Genomic DNA, 27,360 nt, shown 5'->3' with positions numbered 1-27,360 from the left:
TATATTTAAGCATCCGCGCCAGAAAATAATGAAGTGGTTTAAATGATGTGCATGCATTTGATGAAACCATACCGAATAAAACGTGTATGCGTACATGCATGTGTGTGTGTGTGAGTGTGTGTGTTATAGGGGCATATTTGATGAAACCGACTGAGACAGACAGCCTGAATGGCAATCGTTGAGTTGGCACTGTATTTGTGCTACTCTGTGGTCACCGTGTATCCTCAGAAATAGCAAGCTTTTAGGGTGGCTTTTTTCTCTCTTGTATGATAGTTCAAGACTAATGGAGGGAAAGAGGGTGAGGGGGAGAAGCAGAAGGGAGGGAGTGATGAGAGAGAGGAAAGAGGAGAGAGGAGAGGGAGAGACAGAAGAGAGGACAGACCTCACGTTGAACACATGAACCTCAGCATCCTTTCCCACGTTGGTCCGCTCTCCAAACAAACGGTAAGCTTCTCTCTCTCTCTCCCTCCCCCCCCCCCCCCCCCGCGTTAAATGACTTCTTTTTTTTTTTTATATATTTCCCCCCAATTTATTTATGTTTCATATTCATGTTCGACTAGTTCATTGGTTACTTACGCGTGCACTGAACGTGACAAGTCCCCCCCCCCCCCTCCACCCCCCACCACCCCCCCGCCGCCGCTACTGACGTTTCGCGCTCAGTGATTTCCACGGAAAGAAGAAAAAAAAAAAGGTGAAAAAGAAAGAAAGGGAGAAAGAGGGGGAAAAGAAGAAAGCCGGGAGCTGCGTGGAAAATACGGTTTTGGTGAACCGAGCTTTGACAGATGGTGGGCTAATTCTTTGCTTCCCATCTCGTTTTCTGGCTTGCGGGGACCGTTCGTGGGGTGCGCGTCCGATCCCCCCCCCCCCCTCACACACACACACACACACACTCCCCACGCGTGCCATTCACTCACCTTCCGTGTGCACTTTCACGCGTGATTCCTTGTGCAAAAAAACTCCCCAAGGGAGGGAGACCTCGCTGCCGGCGGATTCACAATTACAGTTAGCGAGAGCAAGTAAGTCATGATTCTGTTTTATTTCTAACAAGACAAGGTCACGCCCCGGGCTTTATTTTCGCTAGATCTGGTCTAATAAGCTGCCCAGTGTGCGTGTGTGTGTGTGTGTGTGTGTGTGTGTGTGTCACACAAAGAGAGAGAGAGAGATGGAGAGAGGGGGCAGCCTGAGTGTGTTTTACCCCTCCAAACTATGTAAATAAAAGAAACCTTTTAAAAAAAAAAAAAAAAAGGTCTCCCAGCTGTATTTCAAAGCACCCTCAAATAAAAACCAAGTGTGTTTCATACGGCAGTTCTGCGGTCGAACGCTTTTGTCAGCGCGTTGCTTTTACTGTTGTATCGTTTAAGGTTAAGCTGTCTGAGTGTCAAGCTGTGACATTAATGAGGTGACTGATGTGCTGAGCGCAGGCCTCTCTCCTCTGGTCTGATTTGCCGAGAGAGTCAAGAGATTTCTGCGTGAGTGCAGAGCCGGAGAAAGCCACCAGGAATGGATGAGAGGTCTATAAGCGTTAAGATGAATGGCAGGAGGAGAGAAAGCCGGGGATGCTCAAATGGAACAGGATCTTGTCCACGCTTTGGTCATTTAAGCCAGTCAGGCTCTACCCATCCCCGATGTACTTTCGCCAACCCCTCCTGCCTCCTTCGCATCCTCTCACTCAGCGTCTCCATCCTTCCACTCCCCTTCTTTTCCTATGTAAAAAGGCCCGACATGCACGGGCTATTTTTAATAAAAATGAAATAGCCTTGTTGCAGCGAAGCGACTCAACGGGAGAGAAAAGTGAGACTGAAACAGCGATTTGCAATTTAGAGCTATGTCACCACTCATCATCCCGTTCTGAGCCGGCAACGGCGAATCGTCGTCACGCTTTCTTCCCGGCTTCCCCCCCCCCTTGCCTTACATTGCACACGTATCTCACACGCACTCATACCGTGAATACTTCAAACAACAGTGAATGACATGAACTGCTGGCAAATGTGGTCGCGGGGCGAAGCTGGGGAGAGAGCCATCTAAGCCGAAAGCTTCGTCTATACCGATAAACAAAAGCTGAGAAAGACAAAAGTGTTTTGGAAGAATCCGTTGTTTTCAGCGATTGCGGATGATCGCAGGCAAGTCTACGAGGAACTGACTCTGTGTGTGAGACGGGGATACAAATTTTCTTTTGATAAAGGAAAAAAAAAAATGGCAGAAATCCTTTAATATTACAGATGATCCGAGGATTCAATTGACTCATTTTCAAGCCATCATTTGTGAAAGGAGGTCAGTATAGAAAAGACGCATTGATTTCAATTTAACTTGCCCTCTCTTTTCATGCAAGCATATCAGTCCGGATCTATCCCCACGCCGCGTTTTGCGGTTTCTTCAAACGTGCACGTACAGTATGTCAATTGCTCCGCGCTGAGCTTGTGTACATGTTAAGGGAGCAAAGCACACTCATTTCACTCTACATTGATTCAGGCAGAAGCAGTTTGTCATTTATGGTGTTTAGCCACATCAGTGAGCATGTGTGAAGCGTAGCAAGTGGTGCGGGAAGAATTTCAGCCTTTAAAAAGTTACCACGTTGTTGAATTTTGTTTCCGATTAGTGTGTGTGTGTGTGTGTGTGTCCATGTTTGCGCATGCGACTGCTGTTGAAAGTCGGGCGGGGGTGATAATGCCTTCCCCGCATGCAAATAGGTGATAACAGATGTTAGCAAATGTTGAGCGGTTGCTTCGAACAGGCAGGAAGAGAGCGCTGGATGAAAAAGCTGTGATTACACAGTTAAGCCACTGATCAACTTTCAAAGATCAATGGCCCAAATCTGACTCAAATACTTATGAAGCTTAGATCATTAAACTTTGGGGAGACGCGGATAGTCGTCGATTAAATTATCTATGAAACTAATTAATCTCTTACAGGGAACTTTTTTCGCTACCGGGCATCGAGACATGGGGCAACCGTCTTTAGCGATGACATAAATCACCTGAATTCCAGACGAGTGTGTGTTAGGAGGAACATTTAAGCACCTGAGCTTCATCTCACTGTTGAAGCCCGAGGCTCCAAATTAATTGAAAACTTTTAAGACCACGCTTAACCCTGTCAGAGAACTTGATTCATCAATATAATGAACCCCAAACAGGATTTACATACAATGAGAACTAGTGTTGCCCTCTCAATGCAGCTGGCTTGGCAAAATCTTTTCTAATGTTTCTGAAGAATCAGCAATTTCAGTCAGTGAGAGTTCTTACGTGTTGGGTATCTGTAATGAATTTACATAACACGACTTGTTTATATCCAACATAAGAGAAGAGCTGCTGCAACAGGCTTCCGTCTTCCAGCGCCATCTTGAAAACAAAAAAAAAAAAAACAACTCCAACTCTTTGCGGGAAAGATTTATGAAACTACATGACTGAAGTTGGATCAACAGAACTATCTGTGTTTGGTAAAGACAACAGAAAACAGAGATGCGGCCTAATCAGCTTCTACCACGGTTGGAAGGTTGCCATGGTAATGCGACCGTATCTGCTCGCTTGTACTAAATGAGACAAGGTTTTGGTCGAGAACGTTCTTGAGCTCTGGCTTGTCAGTGTAATTTTATATCACCCATGACGATAAAGACGATCATGTGGCATCAGATATGGAAAGTGATGAAAAGAATTCCTTTAGTTTCCAGTCTTTCTTACATTTGAGTCTGCAGAGTAATCACAAACTACCTCAACATACTATATGTTACTATTTATCATAGGCACAGCATTTGTTCAGATTACGCATAGGGTCCAACTGACACATGATGTTAGAGCACAACTGATCTTTTGGAGCAAATCCACAAATCTGCTTATAATATTTTGAGACGTGTCTAAATGTCAACAAAGTAGGAGCTTATTTCAACAGTGATACTGTTGAATAATACATAACAACCAGATGCCTATTTAACCTCGAAATAACATGTATTTTACACCACAAAGATTTCAATTTGTGCTTCGAAGTGAAAATCAGTCTGATGATAAAATCCAATGATAGAATTAAAACCAATTAAATGTTTATTTCAAGTATATCAAACCACCATATTGCATGCATGTGTGGAGGGTGATTGATTTTTGAAAAAAAAAAAAATTATTAACAACCATCAACCCAACTTAAAACAACATAATGTTAAGATCACATCTCGTCACTACATTTATCCAATCTGCTCTGTCTTTTAGAACGTCTCTGTAAACTGTCCACACTGTTGTGTGTTGTGGTATCGTCTATTGCAGGGGTGGGCAATTATTTTGGGTGGCGGGCCACATTTCTCATTTAATTTTAATGCGCGGGCCAACTGGGTATCATGAAAATTGAACAAAATGAAAATTGTACTTTAAATATTTAAATTGTTTGGCATTTTATTTCAACTTTAAGATAATCATTGACCATTTATTTTGTATGTAATCGACATTATTTTGTATGTAATCATCCATACAAAATTAAACAAAAGGAAAAAAAAAATTCAAAATATTCAAATCATTTCTAAATTCAGTATCGATTGAAAATAGTTTGGCGGGCCGGAAAAAAATAAAATAAATGGGCCGGATGTGGCCCGCGGGCCGTAAAATGCCCCGGTCTGGTCGAGAGCTATTCATCTGGTGTGAGCGTAAAAAGTAAAAATTTCATTGCATTGTCTGAATACACAACGTATATGACAATCTTGAATCAAACGATCAACAATAGATGTCTTGATGTTGAGATTGCGATTTGCATTCATCCAAATCTAACCACTGTATATTACCATAATTGACAGGCATGGTTATTTTTATTGTCTATAAAACAATTTAACTGTGTTCTGTTTGGAGAGTAATGCTTGGGACGTGGCAGTGTGCTTTCTCTGGTTGCAGCAATTTTCTCCACAGTCATTTGCCAGTTGAGAAAACAACATTTTTTATATCATCATGTTCACACTTGGTGCAACGTGAATTCTCCCCAATGTTCATTGATTGCATGTAAAATTGCAACTGCTTTACAGCCATTAACAGCTTAGACTAGAAAACAGAGCTGTATTAAAGCGCTATAAACCTCTATAAGATCATGATAATGTCTCTCTTCATACCTAAATTAGCTCATGATTTCCATTTCAATAATGTTAATATAACACAAATTATGTATTCTCACAGGGACCTGTGTGGAGAATGGGTGCTGCATGTGAACATAAGAGGAAAAAAGCAAAAGGAAGAATCACCCTCGGGAGGAAAAAAACACTGACGCAGGAGAAGGAATAAGCACGCGAGATGGACCGCTGAAGAAATCTGCACCTTATCGGCCGTCCATCAGCCACTCACCGAAACAAATACATCAGTGCACTCCAGCAATGGCAAAATACCTTCTTCTCCTTTTCCTTTTTCTGTGCGTAGGGGAAGGTAATGGCGTTTCAGCGGCTGCTGACACCTCACAGGAAGATCAGGATTTTATTTCAAGCAAAACAGAGCAAGTTTTCGCTCTCTCTGAGTCTGGCAGCACCACCGCTTCGACGGAGGGAATCAAAGACTCGGAAAGCCGTGTAAAAAACGCGAGCGATGATATGAGAACCCCGCCAAATGTGGCTCTTAAACTAAATGATAAAGTACCTAATCATTTTTTCTTAAAGAGCAATGCAGGAAGACATTCAGTCATACTTAAACCTCATGAGTCTCCTGCCAAGTCCCTCTTACCTATTCATAACCCTGAACTGACTCTGAACCAAGAGAAAAGGACCAGTTTGACTAACGGACAGGTTGAAAGTGTAGTTAATGATCGCGGCCTAGCGCAGAGTTCACTGGAGGAATACGCTCTCCAGCTGGAGCTCCATTTAGACACAGGTGTTACCGCGCTGCCCGAGTGGACACGGGGACATAAGAAATGGGACGTGGACGCCGAAGACCTTCTATCGGGGCAGCGACTCCATAAAAAGGGGGCGCGTTCTCGGCAAAGGAGAAGCTGGCTCTGGAACCAGTTCTTTGTGATTGAGGAGTACAGAGGACCCGAACCTGTGCTCATTGGACGGGTAAGTTTTTTACAATTAGAGAGCAGGCTTTCCCGACATAGGCTTGTAGATGGAGACGCGCCGACCGAAATTTTTTTTTAGGAGTTTTAAATATTTTGTGGACATAAAATGGGGTTCAAAGTGATAAGTCTAAATCTGATGAGATTTGCACCTGACTTAGATATCAAATTGTATGAAAAATGACAAAAATATGTATTTTCTTTTTAGAAAAAAATCATAATTGTACTCGAATTTCTTGGGATTCTTGTTTGCTGTTCCCTGCAGGGGGTTGCCGCAGGTCTTCTGCCTCGCTTTAAAAAGATGGAATGATTATTGTTTTTTTTTTTTTTTTAACTTATTTCCAGAATGATGATTATTTGCACCAGTGATATTCGGGAAAGTCTCTTACAATGTCATTTTAGAGGCGGGGATATAAAATGTTTGGGAGGCCCCGAGTCGATACACCTTCTTCGGAATTACCCGCATCTCTGTGTTTGTGCTGTGCCGCATTCCTCCAGATTGTTGCGTATTGTGTCACAGTTTTGAATCTTTACACCAGCAACCTTCAACACTTGAACCATCCATGTCCCAGGGGGTTACTTGTAGCATTTCACAGGCGGGTGCTTCACGCTAATGTAGCTGCTGGCAGCTGAAGTATACTAAGAGTGGGATTATATCAGCTGTAACGCTAACAGGGAATGCTGCCAGCCACTTTGGAGCTAGCAGTATACTTTATAGTGACAGTTTAGATTGGATTCTTACCAGTGCAGTATACACACCTCATAAATGTTTAATCTCCATCTCTGGTTGTTATTGATACAGTCAGGGAGTGGTGGTAAAGCAATCAGTAGACTCACGAGACTGCTCGTTCCTCTGCAAGTGCAAGCACATATTCATGTAATAAAGCCATCTCAGCAGTGCGAGGGAGTTGAAGCGCCGCACCTTTTTATTTCTCAGAGGCAGCTAGATTTGTTTGCCGCAAATAGAGTGTCGATTATGTTAAAGCCAAAAATTGAAATGAACTATCAACGGTTCACATCACTGGTGCGGGAAGTTGGAATTTGGCTGCCAAATCAAGTGTTGTGAGCAAACCTGTGAGGTGAATGTACGGCATAAACCGGGGTGGGGGGGGGATCACAGATTGCGATTACAGAGTCAGACAGAGAGTTACAAAGGAATTGGAGGAGACAGTTCTGTCCCTTCCCTGCTTTGTTTGAAAGCAAGGATGGATTTCTTCCCCACTGCGAGAGTGTTTTCCATGCTGCTTGAAGCGCAGCAGGAATGAGCCAGCAATTAGACAGTGAGGAGAGGGGCTGTATACAAAGAGGGAGGGTGGGGTGTTTTTTGGGGCAAAGAGCAGGGATGTGAGATAGACAGCGGCTGACATAGTGGAGAAGAGTGGGGATCAAATTGAAAGCTACTTTTTAAAAAGAAAAGGAGAAAAAGGAGAGAGATGTGTTTGCAGGGATGAAAATCTCAGAGTCCCTTATCTAGCAATTTGTAGGGTATGGGTTGTATCATGAATTTCTCTAATCCTTGACTATCCTCTAACAGCTACATACCACACACACAGAATGTACACTAATCTTATATTTTCCCCCCTGGTGGCTGCCTGCTTACTTACTATGAATTGCACTAGTTAGACCATATGTTGTTTGCATGCATAATGTTAGAATAGAGAGGAAAAAGTGGTAGAGAAACAATAATTCTGCTAATAACATACGGACGAATGCATTCTCTGCAGCACAGTCATGTTTCATTCAAGCCCCGCTGAGATTGTTTGAAATTCCCTAAAAACGTTGCAGCTGGGGTTAATCATTCATATTTTATTCTACATAAATATCCAAGGTCCAAAGCAGAGGCTGCGAGTAAGCTTTGTGGATTATAAACATGTACAGATGCATCCTAAGGGTAAGCGAGATGTGAAGGTTCCTGGTCAGAAAGCTCGGCTTGATGAAGGCTGACTAATCTCTTTAGCTTTCTATTTCTGAGTGTTTGGCCTTTTACCTATCTAGGCCCCACTAATATCCTCTCTGTCATTAAATACCAAGCTAGTGTATTACACAAGAGAGCAAACCAGAGGGAAATAGAGGGATGAGAATTGTGAGCAGATGGGTATTCTGCGTAATTGAGGTAACTTGATAAAGGAGCCGAGAGACACGGAAGGCCGGAAAAAAACACTTTAAAAGGTAAGAACTTAAGACCATTTAGAAGAAGTCAAGGAAGAGACAGATGAATCAAAGAGACAGCAAAACTTACAGATGGAGTCGGCCTGAAATTGAAGAATACATCTGTTCACATACATGTAGGACATTTGCAGGGCCACTTTCCACATGGAAGTGGTTTTACCCCCCAAACCCCCAGTGGCATGTTTGGTCCGATGAGTTAATTAGCTGTATGCATCACTACTCATCCCGGTCCCATATGGATCATGTACACCTGGTGCCATTCATTTCAGAATCACTGAACACATCTCATGAATCCATTTCACATGCTCGTATAGGCGGCGTTTGCCAGGCAAATAGATCAATGGTAATTAGCAAGACGTGAATCACCGTTGAGCAATACTACCCGGGGGTATTATAGTAATTTACTTACCATTCTACTTTTTTTTCAAGCTGCACACAGATATGGACAAGGGAGACGGACGCACAAAATATATGTTGGAGGGAGAGGGGGTGGGCTCCGTGTTTGTTATTGACAGCAACACGGGCAACATCCACGTGACGAAGTCTCTGGACCGTGAAGAGAAAGACCAGTACCGTCTCATCGCGACAGCAACAGATCGTCAGACCGGCCGCGCTCTGGAGCCGTCCTCGGAGTTCATCATCAGGGTGCAGGACATCAACGACAACCCGCCGGTCTTCCCGAGTGAACCGTATGTTGCCATGGTGCCAGAGATGGCAAACATAGGTATTACATTTAAGCCAAATTGAAGTGGACTGTTAGTGTATTTAGCAAAAGTTCTTGAACTGCGTTGTGTGCTTTACGTGGCAACCGATCGAGGCTAAAGAATAAGGCTTCTGCGATACGGAAAAATATCTAGGTATATACATCGGAGCCCTCTTTTTATATCGATATATCCATATTTTGCTTGGATTGGAAAATCAGATTATCAGATATTTGACAAAAATAAATCAAAACTGCAATTGATTGCTTCACCGGAGCAGAGTTGAGAAGCCTTTCAGAACCGCTTCGACAACGGAATCAGATGGTATCATTGAATCATTGATACAGTCTAAAAAATATAATTTCCCTCATATTAGGAACGAATTTTCTTGTAATAGTTTCTTACTTCTACTTTTTGTGTATTGCATTTTCTTCCTAATTTTCTTCCAAACTAATTTTCCAATAACCTCTTTCTCGTTTTTTTGAAACTGTTGATTTTATTGGTACTCAATTTTGAAATTTCTATGACAAGTCAGTTCACTTAAAGCCATGTCATTTACTAAATGGCAAATCCAATAACTGAGCAAATACATAATATGAAAGAAATGCAAATCAAATCATTACAAAAACATCATAAAAATGTTCCCTGTCATGTAGATTGTCAAGATCTTAAGACAATGACTAATTTGAAAATCATTCTATGATGTCATGGTAGAATGATGTTTTCACAATATGTCATTATAGAAGCCAGCCCTATTCAAAGGTAGAAAATACATGCCAACTTCCTAAGGGTGCACCAAAAGTCAAGGTTTAGCATCACAGTTTATCGCGTTATTGTGTTCCCCTGAACTAAAATTAAAAGTGTTTTCCAGTTCAGTGTGTGTCAAGCAAATACAGCAACATCGGGCTTCCACCTTCCAAGTTTTTATTATCCAGTTAACACTCCATAATACAGCTGTAAGGAAGGAAGAGCAGATTTTTTTATGTACTTTATACATATCGCCAACTGTCTTACCGCCGGATGGTTTTACATGAACAGATAAATGAGAGTATAGTAAAACAGAATTGCTACAATAGAGAAGATGTCACCATAGGAGTTATAACTACATTAACAAACACTATCAAGTTTATGACCTCTGCGGATGAAATCTTTTCTCGGTTGCTTCACATCCGTATATCAAATGTATGTATGATTTCAACTATTCACTTACATTCACAAATCTAAACTATAGTGGACGAGTTCCTTAAGTACAATTCCTGTAGTGACTGCGAAGCTCAAAAACATTTTATGGTAACCCATTAAATATTTATTTAAGTATGTCAGCCTGGTCCAAAGTGGTGGACCGACAAAACAAGCCACTTGCTGGTTGACACTGACATCCGTAAATCCGACCTCAATTGCAGCCTTTTCCCTAATGTCTGTCATATTCTCTGCGAGTAGAGGCAGTCAAACCATAGAATATGTGGAAATATTCTCCCTCTGGTGCAATTTGATGGATAAAAGAAATTCGGTTGCTTAAAACAAACAGGCTATTTAGCCATTTGTCTGATTAAGGGTGTCTCAAACATCCTCAGTCTTCACAACTATTCTACTTCGTGTTTTTCACAGGCACCTCCATAATCAGAGTCACTGCGAGAGATGCTGACGATCCAACATATGGAAACAGCGCTCGACTGGTATACGCCATCACTCATGGCCAGGACTATTTCTCTGTGGATCCTCAGACAGGTCTGGTTATATCATCACGTGCGCCATACATACCGCCAGAGCTGTTTACCATAATACGCCTCTCGAGCAGCTGATTACTTCTTAAACAGTAAATCCCTGTGCTGCAGTTAGACATCGTACTTTGTATCGGAGCTGCCATATGGCCACTGTGGGGGAGTGTATTTTCAATACATTCAAATTAAGGCTGGCAGGGGCGTTGCTTTAAATCTCAACCTACCCACAAAATTACCAAAAATGTATAGAAATTCTTGAAAATTGGCAAATGGGAATGAACTACTTGACTTTTGTGTGATTTATATGCCAAGACATACAGAGGGGAGAACAAGTATTTTATACATTGCTGATTTTTCAGCTTTACCCACTTGCAAAGCATGTAGAGGTCTGTAATTTTTTTATCCTAGGTACTCTTCAACTGTGAGCGATGGAATCTAAAACAAAAATCCAGAACATCACATTGATTTTTAATTTTTTTTTTATTTATATTGCATGACATAAGTATTTGATTACCTACCAACCAGTAAGAATTGCAGCTCTCACAGACCTATTAGTTCTCCTCTAAGAAGCCTTCCTGTTCTCTTGCCTGTATTAACTGCATCAGTTTGAACTTGTTACCTGTGCAAAAGACACGTGTCCACACACTCAAACAAACAAACTCCAACCTCTCCACAATGGCCAACACCAGAGAGCTGTGTAAGGATATCAGGGATAAAAATTGGAGACCTGCACAAGGCTTGGATGGGCTACAGGACAATAAGCAAGCAGCTTGGTGAGAAGGCAACAACTGTTGGCACAATTATCAGAAAACAGAAGAAGTTCAAGATGGCGGTCAATCTCCCTTGGTCTGGGGCTCCATGCAAAATCTCAACTCATTAAGGCATCAAGGATCATGAGGAAGGTGAGGGATCAATGACCTGAACAGAGCTGGGACCACAGTCTCAAAGAAAACCATTAGTAACACACTACGCCGTCATGGATTAAAATCCTGCAGCGCACGCAAGGTCCCCCTGCTCAAGCCAGCACATGTCCAGTCCCGTCGGAAGTTTGCCAATGGCCATGATCCAGAGGAGGAAAGGAAGAAGGTCATGTGGTCTGATGAGACAAAAATAGAGCTTTTTGGTCGAAATGCCACTCGTCGCGTTTGGAGGAAGAAGAAGGATGAGTACAACCCCAAGAACACCTTCCCAACCGTGAAGCATGGAGGTGGAAACATCATTCTTTAGGGATGCTTTTCTGCAAAGGGAACAGGACGACTGCACAGTACTGAGGGGAGGATGGATGGGGCCTTGAAGATGAGTCATGGCTTGGTCTTCCAGCATGACAACAACCCGAAAGACACAGCCAGGGCAACTAAGGAGTGGCTCCATAATAACCATCTGACTCCATTCTCCAGAAATGAACCCAATAGAAAAACTCTTTGGAGGGAGCTGAAAGTCCATATTGCCCGGCGACTGCCCCAAAACTTGAAGGATCTGGTGAAGATCTGAATGGAGGAGTGGGCCAGAATCCCTGCGGCAGTGTGTGTACACCTGGTCAAGAACTACAGGAACCGTCTAATCTCTGTAATTACAAACAAAGGCCTCTGTACCGAATATTAAATTCTGTTTTTCCTGATGTATCAAATACGTATGACATGCAATAAAATGCAAATGAATTACTTAAAAATCATACAATGTGTTTTTCTGGATTCTTGTTTTAGATTCTGTCACTCACAGTTGAAGAGTACCAATGGTAAAAATGATATTTGTAATTGGGAAAAGCTGAAAAATCAGCAAAATCTAGCCTCAACATATCATTATACTGTCAAGCTTTATATCAAAATACATAAGTGCCCTGGGGTATATGTTTCACATTATCAGATCTCAAAAAAAAGGAGCTCTTTTGTAATTCTGATCGTTATTTGAAAAGACACTTGGTAAAAACCTTCTTCGATTATGATTCTAAAAGCCCCCTTAACCCGTCTTTTCTATGCCAGGGATCCTGCGGACAGCTGTCCCTGATATGGACAGGGAGACCCAGGATGAATATTTGGTCGTCCTTCAAGCCAAAGATATGGGGGGGCATTTGGGAGGATTATCAGGGACAACAACGGTCACTGTGAAGCTGAGCGATGTCAACGACAACCCACCTCACTTCAGAAGGAGTAAGCACCCCTTTTATCAGATCAGTGCTTAACAGCAGGGTGTTTAAATCTCTGAATGAGTGAGTCAAGATTAAAATGGCATTTGTGACAGAATTCTGATATTTTATACTTCTTCATGGATCCAGGTTCTTTGACAGGTGTTAGATAAGCTTGACGGTAGCCCAAGGAATACCGCTTGTCGGTCAAATCTTTTTGTCGTGCATTCTTTCTTAGAATTGTTTTAAGCATCGATTGCAGGATCATAACCTTTGTCAAAAGAATGTGCATTAACATTTATTTAAACGCTCCCGTATGGTCCCTCAGGTTCAAATGGACCGCGCCTTGTCGCACAAGAGTGAAAGATCATGTCCACTATTTCCTATCCAAGCCTTTCCCTGTTCTATGCTATTAATATTTCATCTTAAAGTTCAGTGCTTTCTGCTTCAATAGACAGTAAAATCACAGCAGAATGTGTCTAACGCTTTGAGACATTTAGTGCATTTCTCTATATACTGTCTTGCCTCTCTTGCCCATTTCCCTCGCTTTCTCCTTCTGACACACTCTGCTTACCATCATTCATGTTAATGTTTAAAGCACCTTCTCCTTGTGTTGATATATTGGACTACAATGCCATTCTTTACAGAAGCAATTAAATATTTCTAAATGCCAACAGTATGTTTTTATTGACTGCCATTCCAGCTATATCTTCCCTTCATCACCGCTTCGCTCTTTATCATTATTTTCTGTTTGACAATCAAGGCGCAATTTAAGCAAACAGGTCATTTAGTATGCTCTTTGAATGCGAGGGGTGTGATGTTTAAATGTTCATCATAATGTGGATGATTTGAATGATTAATAATGAGCAACGAAGCTTGGCTTAGATTAAATGAATGTACCCTTCGCAGCGTACCGCTTGTTGCCGTGCAGTGTAAAGCTGAGAGAAAGAATTGTCCTGCATCTGATTATTCATTGCATTTTTGTGCCCTGAAAATATACAAATTGAAACAGAATCATAAAACAACAATACAGTTTACGTTCCAATCACAAACGCAGATTAGATTCAAATTAAATGTTGTTTACTTGATATTAATTGGTTATCACTTCTCACCAACAGACAGCATCATAACATCAAATCATGATCGAAAGCAAAATGTGCAATCATAGCAGTAACGGCAGTAGCAGAATATGAAAATTGTTTTCTACCATTATCATCATCATCATCGTTGTTGTTGTTGTTGTTGTTTTAGTTTTCCAAGCACTTATCCTCAAGTCATCAATGCAGAAATATTGTAGGAGCTAGCCTTCTAGCTCTCCCAAAATAATATCTAGAATTATCAGATTTTTTTACACCTGAGACATCAGTGAATTCTTCATTCGTCGGCACACTCTTATCAGTATCACTAAATGTAAGTTTGTAAAATTATTTTTTTATTGTTGGAATCATGTTTTTGTCCCAGCAGATTTACCTAAAACTATTTTCCCTTTATTAACAGACTGTTTATCAAGGTTCATGGCCGGTGAGGCACTGACGTCATCACAGTCAGATTTACAAACATATGAACCCGACAGAGTAACTTATTCACCATTTCATCGGCAGCCGTAAACGTGTTTTGTTTAAAATATCATATCAGCATTCTTGACATACACAAACCGTAGCATAGGAAAAAAAAGCACATTAAAAAACCCGTTTTTATCTCTTACCTTTACTTATAAATGAACTCCATGCGCCGCTCCTTCTGAAGAAAAGCATCGATAACTTGCTTGTAGAAGTCTTCCTTATCTTTCTCCAGTTTTAAAAGTCTCTCAGTTTCAATGGAAATCGCTGCTAGCGAAGACAGTCGTCCTTGATCGGTCCTGGTTTGAGTCTTTTTAGTACCGAGAATGAGCGCTCCGCCGATGCTGTCGTAGCTGGAACAGTGACCACCAGCCGGCGCAACTTTGTCGCCTCAGAAACAGTTTGAATGAGATCCTTCTTGGCCAAAATGTTGTGAAGCTCCCCTGGATATTTACATTCATCCTTCGCCGTTTGTGAGCTACACAGCCCGATGAGATCCACCTAGCTTGCCATTGCTAATTCTCTTATTCTGTATCCGAGTAGTAAGAAGGATCCCTGGGATCAGCGGTGCCCCCTACCATGAGGCACCGTTACTTCGTGCCTCAATTAATGTCTCTTTGCAGTCGTTTTATGATCACTCAGCACAAGAAACACGTTACAATTGTTGATGAAAAACATCATACACATCAGCTTAACTATGGAACTGTAGTTCATATATTAAAAGTGATTGAAATTTTTAATAGTGACATGCACAGAGACAGCAATACAGTCTCCGTGAGCATGGTTAGCATAATAATTGTGCAATCCATTGTGGGCTCAGCTGGTTGCTGTTTCACCCCACATCTCTTATTCATATTTCAACGCTAAATGAGATTTTTTTTTTTTAGCTATTTTGAAAAAAAAAACAGAAATGATGAAGTTAAGTGGAAAAATAACTTGATAGTACAAATTACTGAATAAATATAACCATTTAATTTATTTTTTCATTAACATTTTTTTCTTTCCATGATGACAGGTGAGGCTCGGCCTCCTCTGCCTCTATTGACTGCACGTCACTGTTAACAGTTGTTGTCCTCAAAAATGCAAATTACAACCACTATCTTTAGTCCTTCATTGATTGATTAGTAGCAAAGAAACTGAATTATACTGATATATGATAGAAAATGCTGCAAAATCTCTTAAGGTAAAAAAGAAAAAGAAAAATATCTGACGATCAAGCGATCCTCTCCAAGTTGAAATCTGAATTTTAGTCAAGTGATTCCTGCATCAGCATGAGAAATAAGATGGAGAAAATAGAATGCTAGATAGGAAGTATATATTGGATGCATCACCACATACAGCTAATGTGTGGTTGTAATATAATGACTGCATCCCAAAATTATTGAAAAGAACAGGAATCTAACAGAAAAAAACAAAAGAAATACACACCATTGTTTCTTCCCTTTGTTGCTCTGTCAGCAAGCCCCATTATCATGAAGTCATTTATGTTCAAACTGTTGTCGTTGCAGGTGCGTGGTCTTTCTCTGTGTCAGAGTTAGCAGCTCCAGGTGTGGAGGTGGGCCGTCTCACCGCGTCTGATCCAGATCTGGGAGAAAATGCACAGCTGGAGTTTACCATCCTCGACACAGAGGAGGCTAAAACATTCAATATAACAGGAAGGGACAGAGAGGCCATCATTGAGCTGAATAAAGTGAGTGATAAACACAGAGTGACTGCATATCAAGCACTTTCTCACTGCTGCTAACAAGCTCTCACAACAGCCAAGCATCCAACACCAGGCACGCCGGTTTTCCATACATCAACATATAATGAAATGAATACACGCCATAGGCGTTGTATAGCATTAAATAGTAATTTAATTCCATTAAATCAGTCACACCAGCAGTTCTTTAACTTTTCAGGCCCCATCGTGCAAAATAAAGATTCCTAAGACTTAATGCCCGGTATCCATGATAATGGCTTTTCACACACAAAGACAGACCTAGCTGCATCTTAAATTCAACAATTTTGTTTTTCTAGTTAAAGTCGTAATAGTTGTGATAATGATAAAATGCATGAAAGAAGGTCAAATGAGCATTCAAGAAACAGCAAGCTATCAGTAACCGAGCAGTATTTTTCTTTAGTAAAAAATTGAATTTAAAGAACATTTCATCAGCATTTCATTTAAATCACCTTTTTAGCTGATTTTATTGCTAATGGCCATGTTGTTTTCTCATTCATTAATCAATCTTTCGCAGCTGCAGTCAATGAATGTATCAGCATGTCAGAAACCAATTAGATAATTACAGAAACCTTACAAAATGAATTGTCCAAAAAAGTCAATGTTGCTCATTTGAGATAATACCTTGATGTGTATCATTCATTGCAATTTTGGTCATAGCTAATTATTTGCAATCCATCCATCCATTCTTATCCGCTTATCCTGCACTTGGGGATCATGGGGATGCTGGAGCCTCTCCCAGCTGTCATTGGGCAAGAGGCGGGGTACACACTGGACTGGTTGCCGGTCGATAGCAGATTATTTTTAAACATCCATCCGTCCATCTTATGCCGCTTATCCTGCACTCAGGGTCGCAGGGGACGCTGGAGCCTCTCCAAGCTGTCATTGGCCGAGGGGCAAGGCACACCTATGACTGGTTGCCGGTCGATGGCGGATTATTTTTAAACAGTAAAATTTAAAAAAATGATAATTTCAGAAATCATCCCAGTTTGAGATATTCTGATTTAGATACACGAGTGCTTAGTTTAAGAATCCGCTCTGCCACACTGGTTAGAAATTAGTAACGCTGAAGAACCTGATGAAAAGACGTGGCTCATTTGAGGAGGCCAGGCAATGTTCAAGGCAGGGAGAAATCTCAATTCCACTGATTTTAAGCAGTGAATTTAAAATATGAGATATAGTGGAGGACACATAAATTGAATACACATGAATGATATATATGAATATATATACATATATATATATATCAAATTACCAAATGAGAGAAATAAATATACTCTACTTTATTCTCTAACCAACAGCTCCTGGATTATGAGACTCGCAATTCTTATACTTTTGCGGTGGAGGTGTCCAACCCCGTGGTGGATGCTCGGTACCTTAAAAACGGTCCCTTTAAGGACCAGACGACTGTTCGAGTGATGGTGCTTAATGCTGATGAACCGCCACGGTTCTCCCAGGCTTGGTACCATCTGGATGTGTCTGAGAATTGCCCGCCAGTCTGTTCTGTCGGCCAGGTTCACGCCGTGGACCCAGACACCGGACAAAGCACCAACATCAGGTGGTTATTACCCCATTACTGGCTTATGGACACTCGCTCACTCACTCTCCTCCTCACTCCTGTTTTTGCTTATAACCGTTTCCGTATCTCAGGTACTCCATCGATCCCCAGTCAGACCCCGAGGCCCTGTTCCGCATCGCCTCTGACACAGGCTTTATCAGCACGGTGATGGAGCTGGACTGCGAGCTGGAGCAGTGGCATAATATCACTGTCATTGCCACACAGAGGGGTATGTCAGACCCACTGCCTTCAGGCTGCACGAGTGGCAAAGCTTTCTCGGGTCATATTTCACCCAAAGCACCACCTGGAGCTTCAAATGCAAAATGATGTGGTTAAAAAGTATAGGAATTCAGTGATGATTTCAACATTAGTGTCAGTGTTCTTCTCTTTCAGACAATCCAAATCTTGTGTCAAGGGTTGTGGTTGCCATAGAGACACTGGACCAGAATGACAATGCACCAGAGCTGGACAGGCAGTACACAACGTCTGTATGTGACTCCAGCGCCCCTGGTCAGGTCTGTCTTTGTTTTGGCTTCATTGTTTTTCTGTCTCGATCCATTTGAGGCTAACCATTTATATACATGTATACATATACATATATATGCGTATATATGTATGTGTATGTGTATGTATATTACCATAAATGCATATGAATACATATGAATATATATGATTTCCTTCAATTTCTTTGAAGCTACAAAAGCTAATTAGCATAATTGTATCAAAAATATAAAAACATGCATATGATGTTGAAAATGAAAAATTCCAATAACTCTTGAATTGTATTCTTCATTGTATTGAAAGGGGAAATATAACGATAATGATCCGATTATACCTGAAAGAACTGTCAAATAGTACGATATCCTAAATAAAAAAAGGAAAATATTAAAAGTTGTAAAAAATATACAGCAGTATTTGTCTCGCGTCATTGATGTGTTTTAGAAAATGACCTCTAAAACTATGTTTTCCATATGAAAGGTTCTTAAATCTGATACATGCACAATACGGTCAATAGTATTCACTCATCCAAATAATCGGAATCAGGTGTAACAATCACTTCCATGGCCACTGGCGTATAAAATGAAGCACTTTGGCGCGCAGACTGTTTTTACAAACATTTGTGAAAGAATGGGTGAATGGGTGAATTCCAGCGTAAACTGACAGAGCGGGGTCAGCAGACGCAGAGGCGCAAAGTGCAAAGAGGTCGCCAACTTTCTGCCGAGTCCATCGCTACAGACCTCCAAGCTTCACGTGGCCTTGAGATTAGCTCAAGAACCGTGCGCAGAGAGCTCCATAGAATGGGTTTCCGTGGCCGAGAAGCTGCATCCAAGCCACACGTCACCAAGTGCAATGCAAGGCGTCGCATGCTGTGGTGTAAAGCACGCCGCCACTGGACTGTAAAGCAGCGGAGACGCGTTCTCCGGAGTGACGATTTGCGCTTCTCCGTCTGGAAATCTGATGGACGACTCTGGGTTTACGAGATTTTATCTTGGCGGATGTTTAAATTCTAATTAAATCATAGACATCTAAATATAGTGTGTTTATCTCTGAACTTCTCACATCCATCTCGTGACCCCTTGGGAACATCCTCATGTCTAGCTCAAGAACAACTAAAAGCAGCCTTACTTTGTTATTTTTCAGGTTGTTCAGGTACTCCGAGCCATCGACAAGGACCAGGGGGGACAGGACACCCCGGTCCACTTCAGCATCCCTCCGGAGTCCAGCCCTGCGCTCAACCTTACCATCAGAGATAGTGGAGGTAGTATCAGTTAGCTTTGCTTTTCCTCCTCTTGCACAACCCAGCAAAACTGGGATGTGCTCGATGTGCGGTGACCGTGTTTGATTTTGTATGTGTTTCTGACATGTTATTATCAGGCGTGACAGCCAGCCTGGTACTTCAGTCTGCCTTGGAGCCGCTCCCTGGCTTTTCCTCCTCCTTACTCACCCTCTACGTGCCAGTTGTGCTACGTGATGGGGCCTCTGGTCTCACCAACACTGGCACAGTCACCGTGACCATTTGTCCCTGTTTGCGGGGAGGCATGCAGACAGAAGACCGCGGGAGGCAGAGGGACCGACGATGGGAGAGACATATGGTTTGCCTTCCTTTGCCGTCATCCTCGCCGTCTCTCATATTCAGTCTGGTCACCTTACTGGCAATGCTGGCATGTGTCACCACTCTGCTGGGTAGGTTAACTGAGTTTATTTCTTATTAGCTTTTGTAACACATCGAGCATTTGCGTCGGGCTACTTCAGCGATTTCCGAAGAGTATGTGGTCATCCATCGCTTCCTTGCCCCTCAGTGGTGTGTGCGCTCTCGATGTCATTGCGCCATCAGAAGCGAGACTCCCACTCACCCTTCGAGGAAGATGATGTCAGGGAGAACATCATATCCTACGATGATGAGGGGGGAGGGGAAGCGGATACTGCCGCTTTTGATATTACAGCGCTCCAGAGCATGCAAAGAATGCAACACATGCACAACAACAGAAACATGTGAGTCGAAAAACGCGGAAATAATTGTTTATCCTCGTCATGGTGGTTCTCTGCAATGCGCTTGTGCGTGCTTCTTGAATATTCGTCTCTCGGCGCAGATGGTATACGCAGCAGAATATGCCGAGGGCTCGAACATACAGCTGGAGTCGTAACCTGTGCCCGAGCTTGGACCCTTTGCAGCGGCCTGGATCCGCACCGCTCTACGGACGCTTTTGCTATGGACTCCACACGCTGCCTGTTCTCAGAGATTACCCAGCTGGGCCTCTGGAGGCAGGTCTGCAGATCACTCAGCTGACCCATGGGCGCACTGGAGGTTATATCGACAATTCCCTTGTCATCCAGAACCAGAGCACTTTTGAGCATCCGCGGCATTCTCCGAAGGGGAATCCTGCCAAATATGAAGAAGAACTCATGCAGGCGAAGAGCAAAATTACACAGAGGAGTGAAGGCAGTGAAGCAACCACTGCTGACACAAAACCCAATCAGGACCAAGCCAAGGTCAGACAAGCATGTGGAACGATTGGAATTGCATTCTTCACCGATAACTTAAATTCATTTTAAAATACATAGTGTATTATTGCCAGATCCTATATTTATCCAATGACATCATATGGTTCTGTGATATATGTTTACATGTATAGTAGACAAAAAGTGTAACGGCATCATCGTGTCATAATATTGACGAAGGATTGGAAGACAATCTTAATTTGTGAAATGATTATCTGCACATTTGGTTTTCAACTCCTTTTGAAAAGAAACCGTTCACAGGATTCTCCCTACTGCTATTAAAGTTCTTGTCAAACTCTTTTTTTTTCTTGCAGCAACTGGACTCGATCTTTTTCCCTCGAAAGGAAATCGAGTCCAGTTGCTCCGAGAAGAAGATTTCGGGCAAGAACTCACCGCCACCTGGGTGACTGAGAACCTCCACGGACGCTGCTATTATAGTTAAAAAAATGCTAATAACTGCTGATAAAAGGGGGTAATCGATATACGAGTCATCTCTCAGATTTCTATTCTTTTGTTCAAGTAACATTTCTTATGGTATTAGGCTTTATGTGCTTCTTAAGATGCGGTCATGGTCCTTTGACCATTCATTTCTTCTGTTGTTTCCTTTTAAGTAATTATAACCTTTCTTTGCATCTGTTCACTTATCTCAGAATGTCTCCATGAATCGTCTCAGTTGTGCCCGCTTTGCTACTTTTACAGATTAACCCGGCGGAATCGGAGTCGCCATCAGCGAACAACGCTTCTACTCTGCCCTTCTGTGACCCGAATGAGTCTTCGTGCCAGAGTCACACCAGCTCGTCGCTGAACCAGCAAGACGGGCGACCGGGGTCATCGCAAACTCAGATCAGCACCGCGGCCACCAGCTGCACGATAGATGACATTGATACTGATTCTTCCATCCCATCGGTTTCAGAGCAGAATTATTCAAACGGCGGTCGGCTCAACTCTGCTAACCCTCCCTCTTATATAAAAGGAGACACGTACAGCATTGTGGGTTCCCTGAACCCGAGCGGCAGAGGGACGTGTGCGAACGGGATAAGCAGCGGTGGGTTCGGCGTCGGTACCTCACAGCTGCTGAACTTGTGCGGACTCCAGAATCAGGACTTGACCCCACCGCCGCTGCCGTTGCCCGGGGGCTTGTGCGGCAACGACAGAGACTGGGGATTCGGGGTGGAGCCGATGAGAAAAGCGGCCTCCGACCCGACACCTGTTCGAATGGAAGACCTTCTGAATTTCCGACTGGATCAGGTCACCTTCGACCTGTCCCAGCCGCCCTATGACTCGCTACAGACTTATGAGTTTGAAGGCCGTGATTCGAGGGCTGAGTCACTGAGTTCCCTGGAGAGCGACGGAGAGAAGGACTCCGGGAAAATGGTTGGAGGGATGGAGGAGCTCAATCAGAAGTTCCAAAGGCTAGTGGAGATCATCCGAGATAGGGAAAAGGAGAAGCAGCTGGAGAAGCAGCAGGAGGCAGGGGAGAAAGCAGGGGCTATTTTCAATGAGACTCATAAACAAACTGGAGTCAAAGAAAAAGGACAGCAGAGATGGGATTTCTAGAAATGCAACGCTGCAGTGAAAGAAACACTACAAAGAGGAAAAACTCTTGACAGCGATGGATTTCGAACGCAGCGGGGAGGCAAAAAAATACACAGACGCTGACAGAAACGTTATTGTTTCCTTCACCGGGAAAATCCAGGAGGCCGGTTCGTCAGAATCGTCATCAAAATCACTGCACATCGTATAGTTTTCACCCCCACTATTATGATATAAAATGCTTATGAAATCTGTCACTTGACACTGTTGTCACTCTTGTAACCAATATTAATAATGCACTCGGGCTTTCAACACTAAAGTTATGAAAAATTAACTTTTTTTAAAATATTGATTTGAAGACCTGAAAGCTGGATTGTTAGAAAATAGGCCTCATCAAATATTGATCAGAATAGTGATATTTAATATTGATAATTTAATAGGGGCACACTCCCTAGAAATCCTGTGAATGCGACATCGGCATCAGAAACGGAACGCCGCCATCGTACCGTAGGACTTCAAGCCTGCATTGCCGCGTGCTCACAGAGTCTCTCCACTGTGTCTAACCGCATACGTTGCTTTATATACATCGATATTCTGTAGCCCCTGCAGGGCAAGTAGTGACCGTTTCGGTAGCAGAACCTTCTCACTATGCAATTTGCACACCGATTAATAATAATTAGATTGTCACTGTCTACGCCTGTTGTGTACTATTGTGAAAGTACAGTGAACGATGTCAGTGTACAGACGATGAGCCTCTGCTATCGTGGTTATTGTTCGTGAATGAACTGTTGGGGAGGGGGATTCACACGTAAAACATTAAACTTCTGATTTTCAGTTGTTAAACTGATGCAGGCTTGAAATTTTCTACACAATTTCCTCCAAGCAAGTTTATTAATAATTTATCTGTCATGTTTGTAATTGCTCATCCAAAATTATCTCCAAAGCTTTCTTTATCTAGGACTTTTTTTTAAGAACGCACAATTTGACATCAGGCGGCGTCAGATGCATTAAAGTCCTTGTGAAGCAATTGGAAAATAATCACTGAGTTGGAAATTGTGCAAGGTTATTTACTCATTTCCAGAGCTTTTTAAATATGCATACTTTATCCAGTCAGTATTAATTTTCAGAATTGCCATTTTTTTTTCAACAGTCACTGTGATGAAAATCTATTTTACCTTTGTCCTCTTTTTTTTTTTCCTCACTTTTTCCAGGATACGAATTTAAGTCTTAATCAATTATAGCACAGTACGTTTGTGATGCTGCTGAGGAAAAACTGAGCTGTTAAAAGGATGGGGCTCCTCGGGCGAGTTGGCTGGTTGGAATTAAATGCAGTGGAAATGATTAAAATATGACATGGAGCCCCAGACATGCACCTTCCACAAAGGATTTAGAATAAACACTATATTGTCACCTAGATTTCAGGGAACTGCTAAATCTAAACTGAACTAAATATAGACACAGGTGAGATTTTTTTTTTTACCTCTTCAAAACAAGTCAGACAATAGTGAAATTAAAAATTGAAATGTGTTTGAAATTCAAATTTTTAGAAAGCATGTTGCAATTCACCGTCTTAAAAGGAATACTGACCGATAGTCCATGGCAGAACAATGGTGCCACCTAAAGGCATACATACGTATCTCTTACTGATAGTGTGTGTGTGTGTGTGTGTGTGTGTGTGTGCCACACCAAGAGAGAATATTCTCACAAAAACAAACACAAGTTAGTTTGATCCATTTTTATGTTTAGGAGCTTAAACTCAATGCCATCAAATACATGCGATGACATCACTGACACACTGACATTAAAATGAAAGGAAAAAATTGTGAACATATCATACTTTAACAGAAATGGCCTGCGGTTTTCGGTGATATGCATCTGACTGAGATAATATAGGACTACAGCTCCACTTCCCTCACAGCAGGAAGGACACTGGTTTGATTCCTACTATGTTGAGTTTCCATGTTCTCCCAGTGTTCTCCTGTTTCCTCTCTCAGTCCAAAAGCATGCAGAAGGTTAAATTGCCCAGATGTATGAATGCGATGGAATGGTTGTGTATCTCTAAACACTGCTGATTACATGTGAACACTATTTAAACAGTTAAAATCATAAAATCTGTGTCGCATCTGCTCTGATTCTCACAATTATGTTTCTGGTGTTGTGCAGAAATACTTGCACTGATAGCAATAATGAGCCTGACCGCTGTTCAATTGGACAATAATTGCATTTTTATGATTTAGCATTTAATCCCATCCGAAACTGCGACAAATCCCATCACTGACTTTCGGGGGGGGGGGGGGGGGGGGGGGGTTTCTGCTGCCACAGTGTAATCTGGGGAAGAAAGAGGATGAAAGCAAACAGACAGCCTCTTACAGCAGATATCACTTCTGGGTTTCATCCTGACTGAACACTGGTTTTAAATTATTTAAAAACCTTGATTGCATCAAAATCAGGCTAATTTTGGACAAGTGGAGCTTAAACACAGGAATTAGCCAAATCTCAAAAGCCATTTCAGACAAAAAAGACACAAGCAAATGTCTGAAAAGCCTTAGAAGATATATTGCTTTTCCCAGCTGTACTGAAACACCAGCTTTGCTGTGTTAAATAGTTTATCCAAAAACAAAACTTATTTACATAACCCCAATGCATTCGGATGGGAAAGTTACACAATCCACAAACTGTTCTTCGAATTTCACATGAAAACAGAGCTTGCACTTCCTCCAGGACAGCTAATGTGACTAATTGTGACTTTTTCACATTAAAAGAAAAAGATTAAATGCATCCACATCGTCCATCTATTATAACAGGTGACTTAAAAAAAAAGATTGCCACTTGGCTGCACATTCCTGCATTGTAATTAACATCTTTTTTTCTTTTTCTAGTGTGTTTGTTATTGTAAGGAGTGTGTGAGGATACTGCAGACCTTCCTCAATTTCATGGACTAACATGTTTCAGCTGACTTGTCAGAGTAAAGGTGAATTAAACATTGCTGAATCTTTTCCTTTGGAGTGAACACTTCCATTAAACTTTGATTAATCATCCTCAAATTTGAATTATCTTATACGCATGTATTCCTCGTACAGTGATGCTTCATTTAATTGCATTTAACAAAGAAAATGACCGAAGCAAGAGCCGGTCGTTGATTTTGCCACTAAAATAATGGCCCCCTTAATTCATGAGGTTAAACTCTAAGAGAATTCAAGATATAAATCCTTGATTTTATCAATCGAAGTGCAAAGGTGCTATAAAATGGTATCAGTTTTCAAACCAGTCCCAATAATATGACTGCATTATTGAAAAATAGGCCATGTGTATCTTCCGACAAGGCAGCAAAGCCTATCCAAAATACGAAGAATGAGATTATTTCCAATCCTTCACACCCCCAGCTCAAAATTATTCTTACAAACATCACAATGCGGTGTCGCAGAAGTGCACGTAAATCATCTCGGCCGAACGTGTTACCCCCCCACACACACACACACACTCCCAAAGACGAGTTTTCATAAACGTTTTTCACATCTCTGTGAATCGCTCTTCATCTTCAAACGACATGTTTTGATAACCGTCTCCGTTTTCGCTCGCAGACCCATTTTCCGCCGTTTTCACTCGTGTCTCCTCATTATCTTCAATGTCGGTCATCCCTTTCTTTTTGCTGGAACCAAAAGGCCAAAGACGATAACAATAAGGCAGGGTTCTAATCACCTGGATAAAATAAAAAAAATAAATAAAAAAAAAAGAAAAAAGTGCAACACTGACTGCTCACCGTTTTTTTTCCATCAGAGAGGACACAAGCAAAACAATGATCCCGGCTCCCACGGCGCCCATGACAACGCCAAAAACAATGAGCCAGGGAGGCGTGTGGGGGACATCCGGCGCTGCCAGGGTCGGGGGGATGCCGATAAACTCCAGGGTTTTATCAGTCAGCAGAAAGGCGCTGTTGATACGAGTCCTTGACTTTCTAAGAGGAGAAAAACACAAATTGAGATTTCATTTGTATAGACTCACCAACATAGGCTCAAAAGTGGAGCTTTCACACCACCTTCAGGTTCTGTGCAGACCTGATGAAAGTAGACTTTTTATATGACTTTTATTCTGTGCATATTTGAGATGTATCGCTACAAACGGACCCCAATATGCGGTGGCAATTTAGCTGAGACGCTTTCCAACCATCTCAAGTGATCTATTATCACCTATTATGAAAAATCACACCGATTAAATTGTTTTACTATGTAAATTTGTTATGCGCCATCGCAAGTAATTTCCTTTTTTTATACAGATTTACACAGAACTAACATAAGCACAATTATTGATTAATTTCATCCTAATAAATGGACTTGATTTCTTTGAAAACAGGGGTAAAGCCTCCACCGACACCTCCTCCAAAATGAAGGAGGCGTTTAAGCGATTTGCCCGAGGTCATCTCAAGATCGTATTTGTTTCGACAGCTCCTTCTACTGATACAGGTTCACATTCCCGTGTGATCTCACCTTTCCTCATCTTGGCAAAGCTTCTTCCTTTGTCTCGCACATATGCTATTTAAGTGCCAATTTCATGGCACGTGTCACACATTCGTGCATTGCATACATTAGAGCAGACTGGGCCAAAATCCGCCCGTTTTGCTTTTTCATCCGATCCGCCAAAATACCATATGTGGATGATTACATACAAAATAGTGTCAGTACATTTATATGATCATTAATGATTTTAAAGTTGAAATAAAATTCCAAAAAGTTAAATATTTAAATTGCAATTTTCATTTTGTTCAACATACATGATACCTTGTTGGCCCACGCATAAAAATTAAATAAGAAATGTGGCCCGCCAGCCAAAATAATTGCCCACCCCTGCTTTAGAGAGTATTTGAAGCTGCATCCAAATCGTTCTCGTTTTTTCTTGCATTCAAAAAACAAAACTACATGCAGGATGCTGACAAATCGGATGAAATCCACCCAGGGCAGTTCTGATCATGAATGAATGAATAAGCTATCTAAAAACAACGAATCAAAAGCGCAAACTTGCAATAAAAACTTGTTTTCCTGAAGGATCCTCACAGACCTCTGACAGCCACACAGAGAAATTCAAACAGGCTGTATCAACATAAAACATGGTCTAAAGTAAAACAGTCCCATGATTTTTTTCACCAGCCCCCTTTAAAACATCTGTGTCTGTGCTTGAGGTTATCGACCGCAGCCCATTAGGCCCTGCTGGATCACGGTTTCTGTGCTTGTTCTGTTTAACTATGTTTCTCTCTATTCCTGTTTATCATGTGTCTTTTCA

General features: G+C 41.8%; 2 protein-coding genes across 3 annotated transcripts in view; one reads left to right on the top strand and one right to left on the bottom strand.

Annotated features, from left to right (window-relative positions):
* Positions 1 to 355: 355 nt before the first annotated feature.
* On the top strand, positions 356 to 24,334 carry cdh24a (cadherin 24, type 2a). 2 transcript variants are annotated; one of them, XM_086161215.1, is made up of 14 exons: positions 356 to 444; positions 5,139 to 6,004; positions 8,602 to 8,896; positions 10,482 to 10,601; positions 12,574 to 12,741; positions 15,784 to 15,965; positions 17,297 to 17,553; positions 17,646 to 17,782; positions 17,947 to 18,068; positions 19,195 to 19,312; positions 19,429 to 19,737; positions 19,854 to 20,046; positions 20,145 to 20,544; positions 21,253 to 24,334. In XM_086161215.1, the coding sequence occupies exons 2-14, from the start codon at positions 5,333 to 5,335 to the stop codon at positions 22,108 to 22,110; spliced, it is 3,831 nt and encodes a 1,276-aa protein (XP_086017341.1). In that variant the 5' UTR covers positions 356 to 444; positions 5,139 to 5,332; the 3' UTR covers positions 22,111 to 24,334. The 2 variants fall into 2 exon arrangements, with proteins under 2 accessions (XP_086017341.1, XP_086017342.1); XM_086161216.1 differs by lacking the exon at positions 356 to 444 and adding an exon at positions 2,222 to 2,271.
* Positions 23,807 to 27,360, bottom strand: part of cltrn (collectrin, amino acid transport regulator) — a 7,143-nt gene continuing 3,589 nt past the window's right edge. The window contains exons 5-6 of the mRNA XM_086161220.1: positions 25,847 to 26,041; positions 23,807 to 25,735 (exon numbers count right to left, since the gene is read on the bottom strand). Of these exons, the coding sequence (XP_086017346.1) occupies positions 25,597 to 25,735; positions 25,847 to 26,041 (334 nt within the window). The 3' untranslated portion in view covers positions 23,807 to 25,596. The remainder of the gene's footprint in view (positions 25,736 to 25,846; positions 26,042 to 27,360) is intronic.

The sequence above is a fragment of the Fistularia commersonii genome, chromosome 16 (genome assembly GCF_037954325.1).
Source record: "Fistularia commersonii isolate RoL2024-O1a breed Wild chromosome 16, RoL_Fcom_v1.0, whole genome shotgun sequence".
Classification (NCBI taxonomy): domain Eukaryota; kingdom Metazoa; phylum Chordata; class Actinopteri; order Syngnathiformes; family Fistulariidae; genus Fistularia; species Fistularia commersonii.
The sequence above is the reverse complement of the archived record's forward strand: the minus strand, read 5'-3'. Positions and strand labels throughout refer to the sequence as shown.

Bases quoted from the DNA above. Each gene is read 5' to 3' on its own strand.
- cdh24a (XM_086161215.1), top strand. From the start codon at position 5,333: ATGGCAAAATACCTTCTTCTCCTTTTCCTTTTTCTGTGCGTAGGGGAA. The intron at 10,602-12,573 runs GTCTGGTTATAT...TTTCTATGCCAG, and splicing joins CTCTGTGGATCCTCAGACAG to GGATCCTGCGGACAGCTGTC. The intron at 20,545-21,252 runs GTCAGACAAGCA...CTACTTTTACAG, and splicing joins CCAATCAGGACCAAGCCAAG to ATTAACCCGGCGGAATCGGA.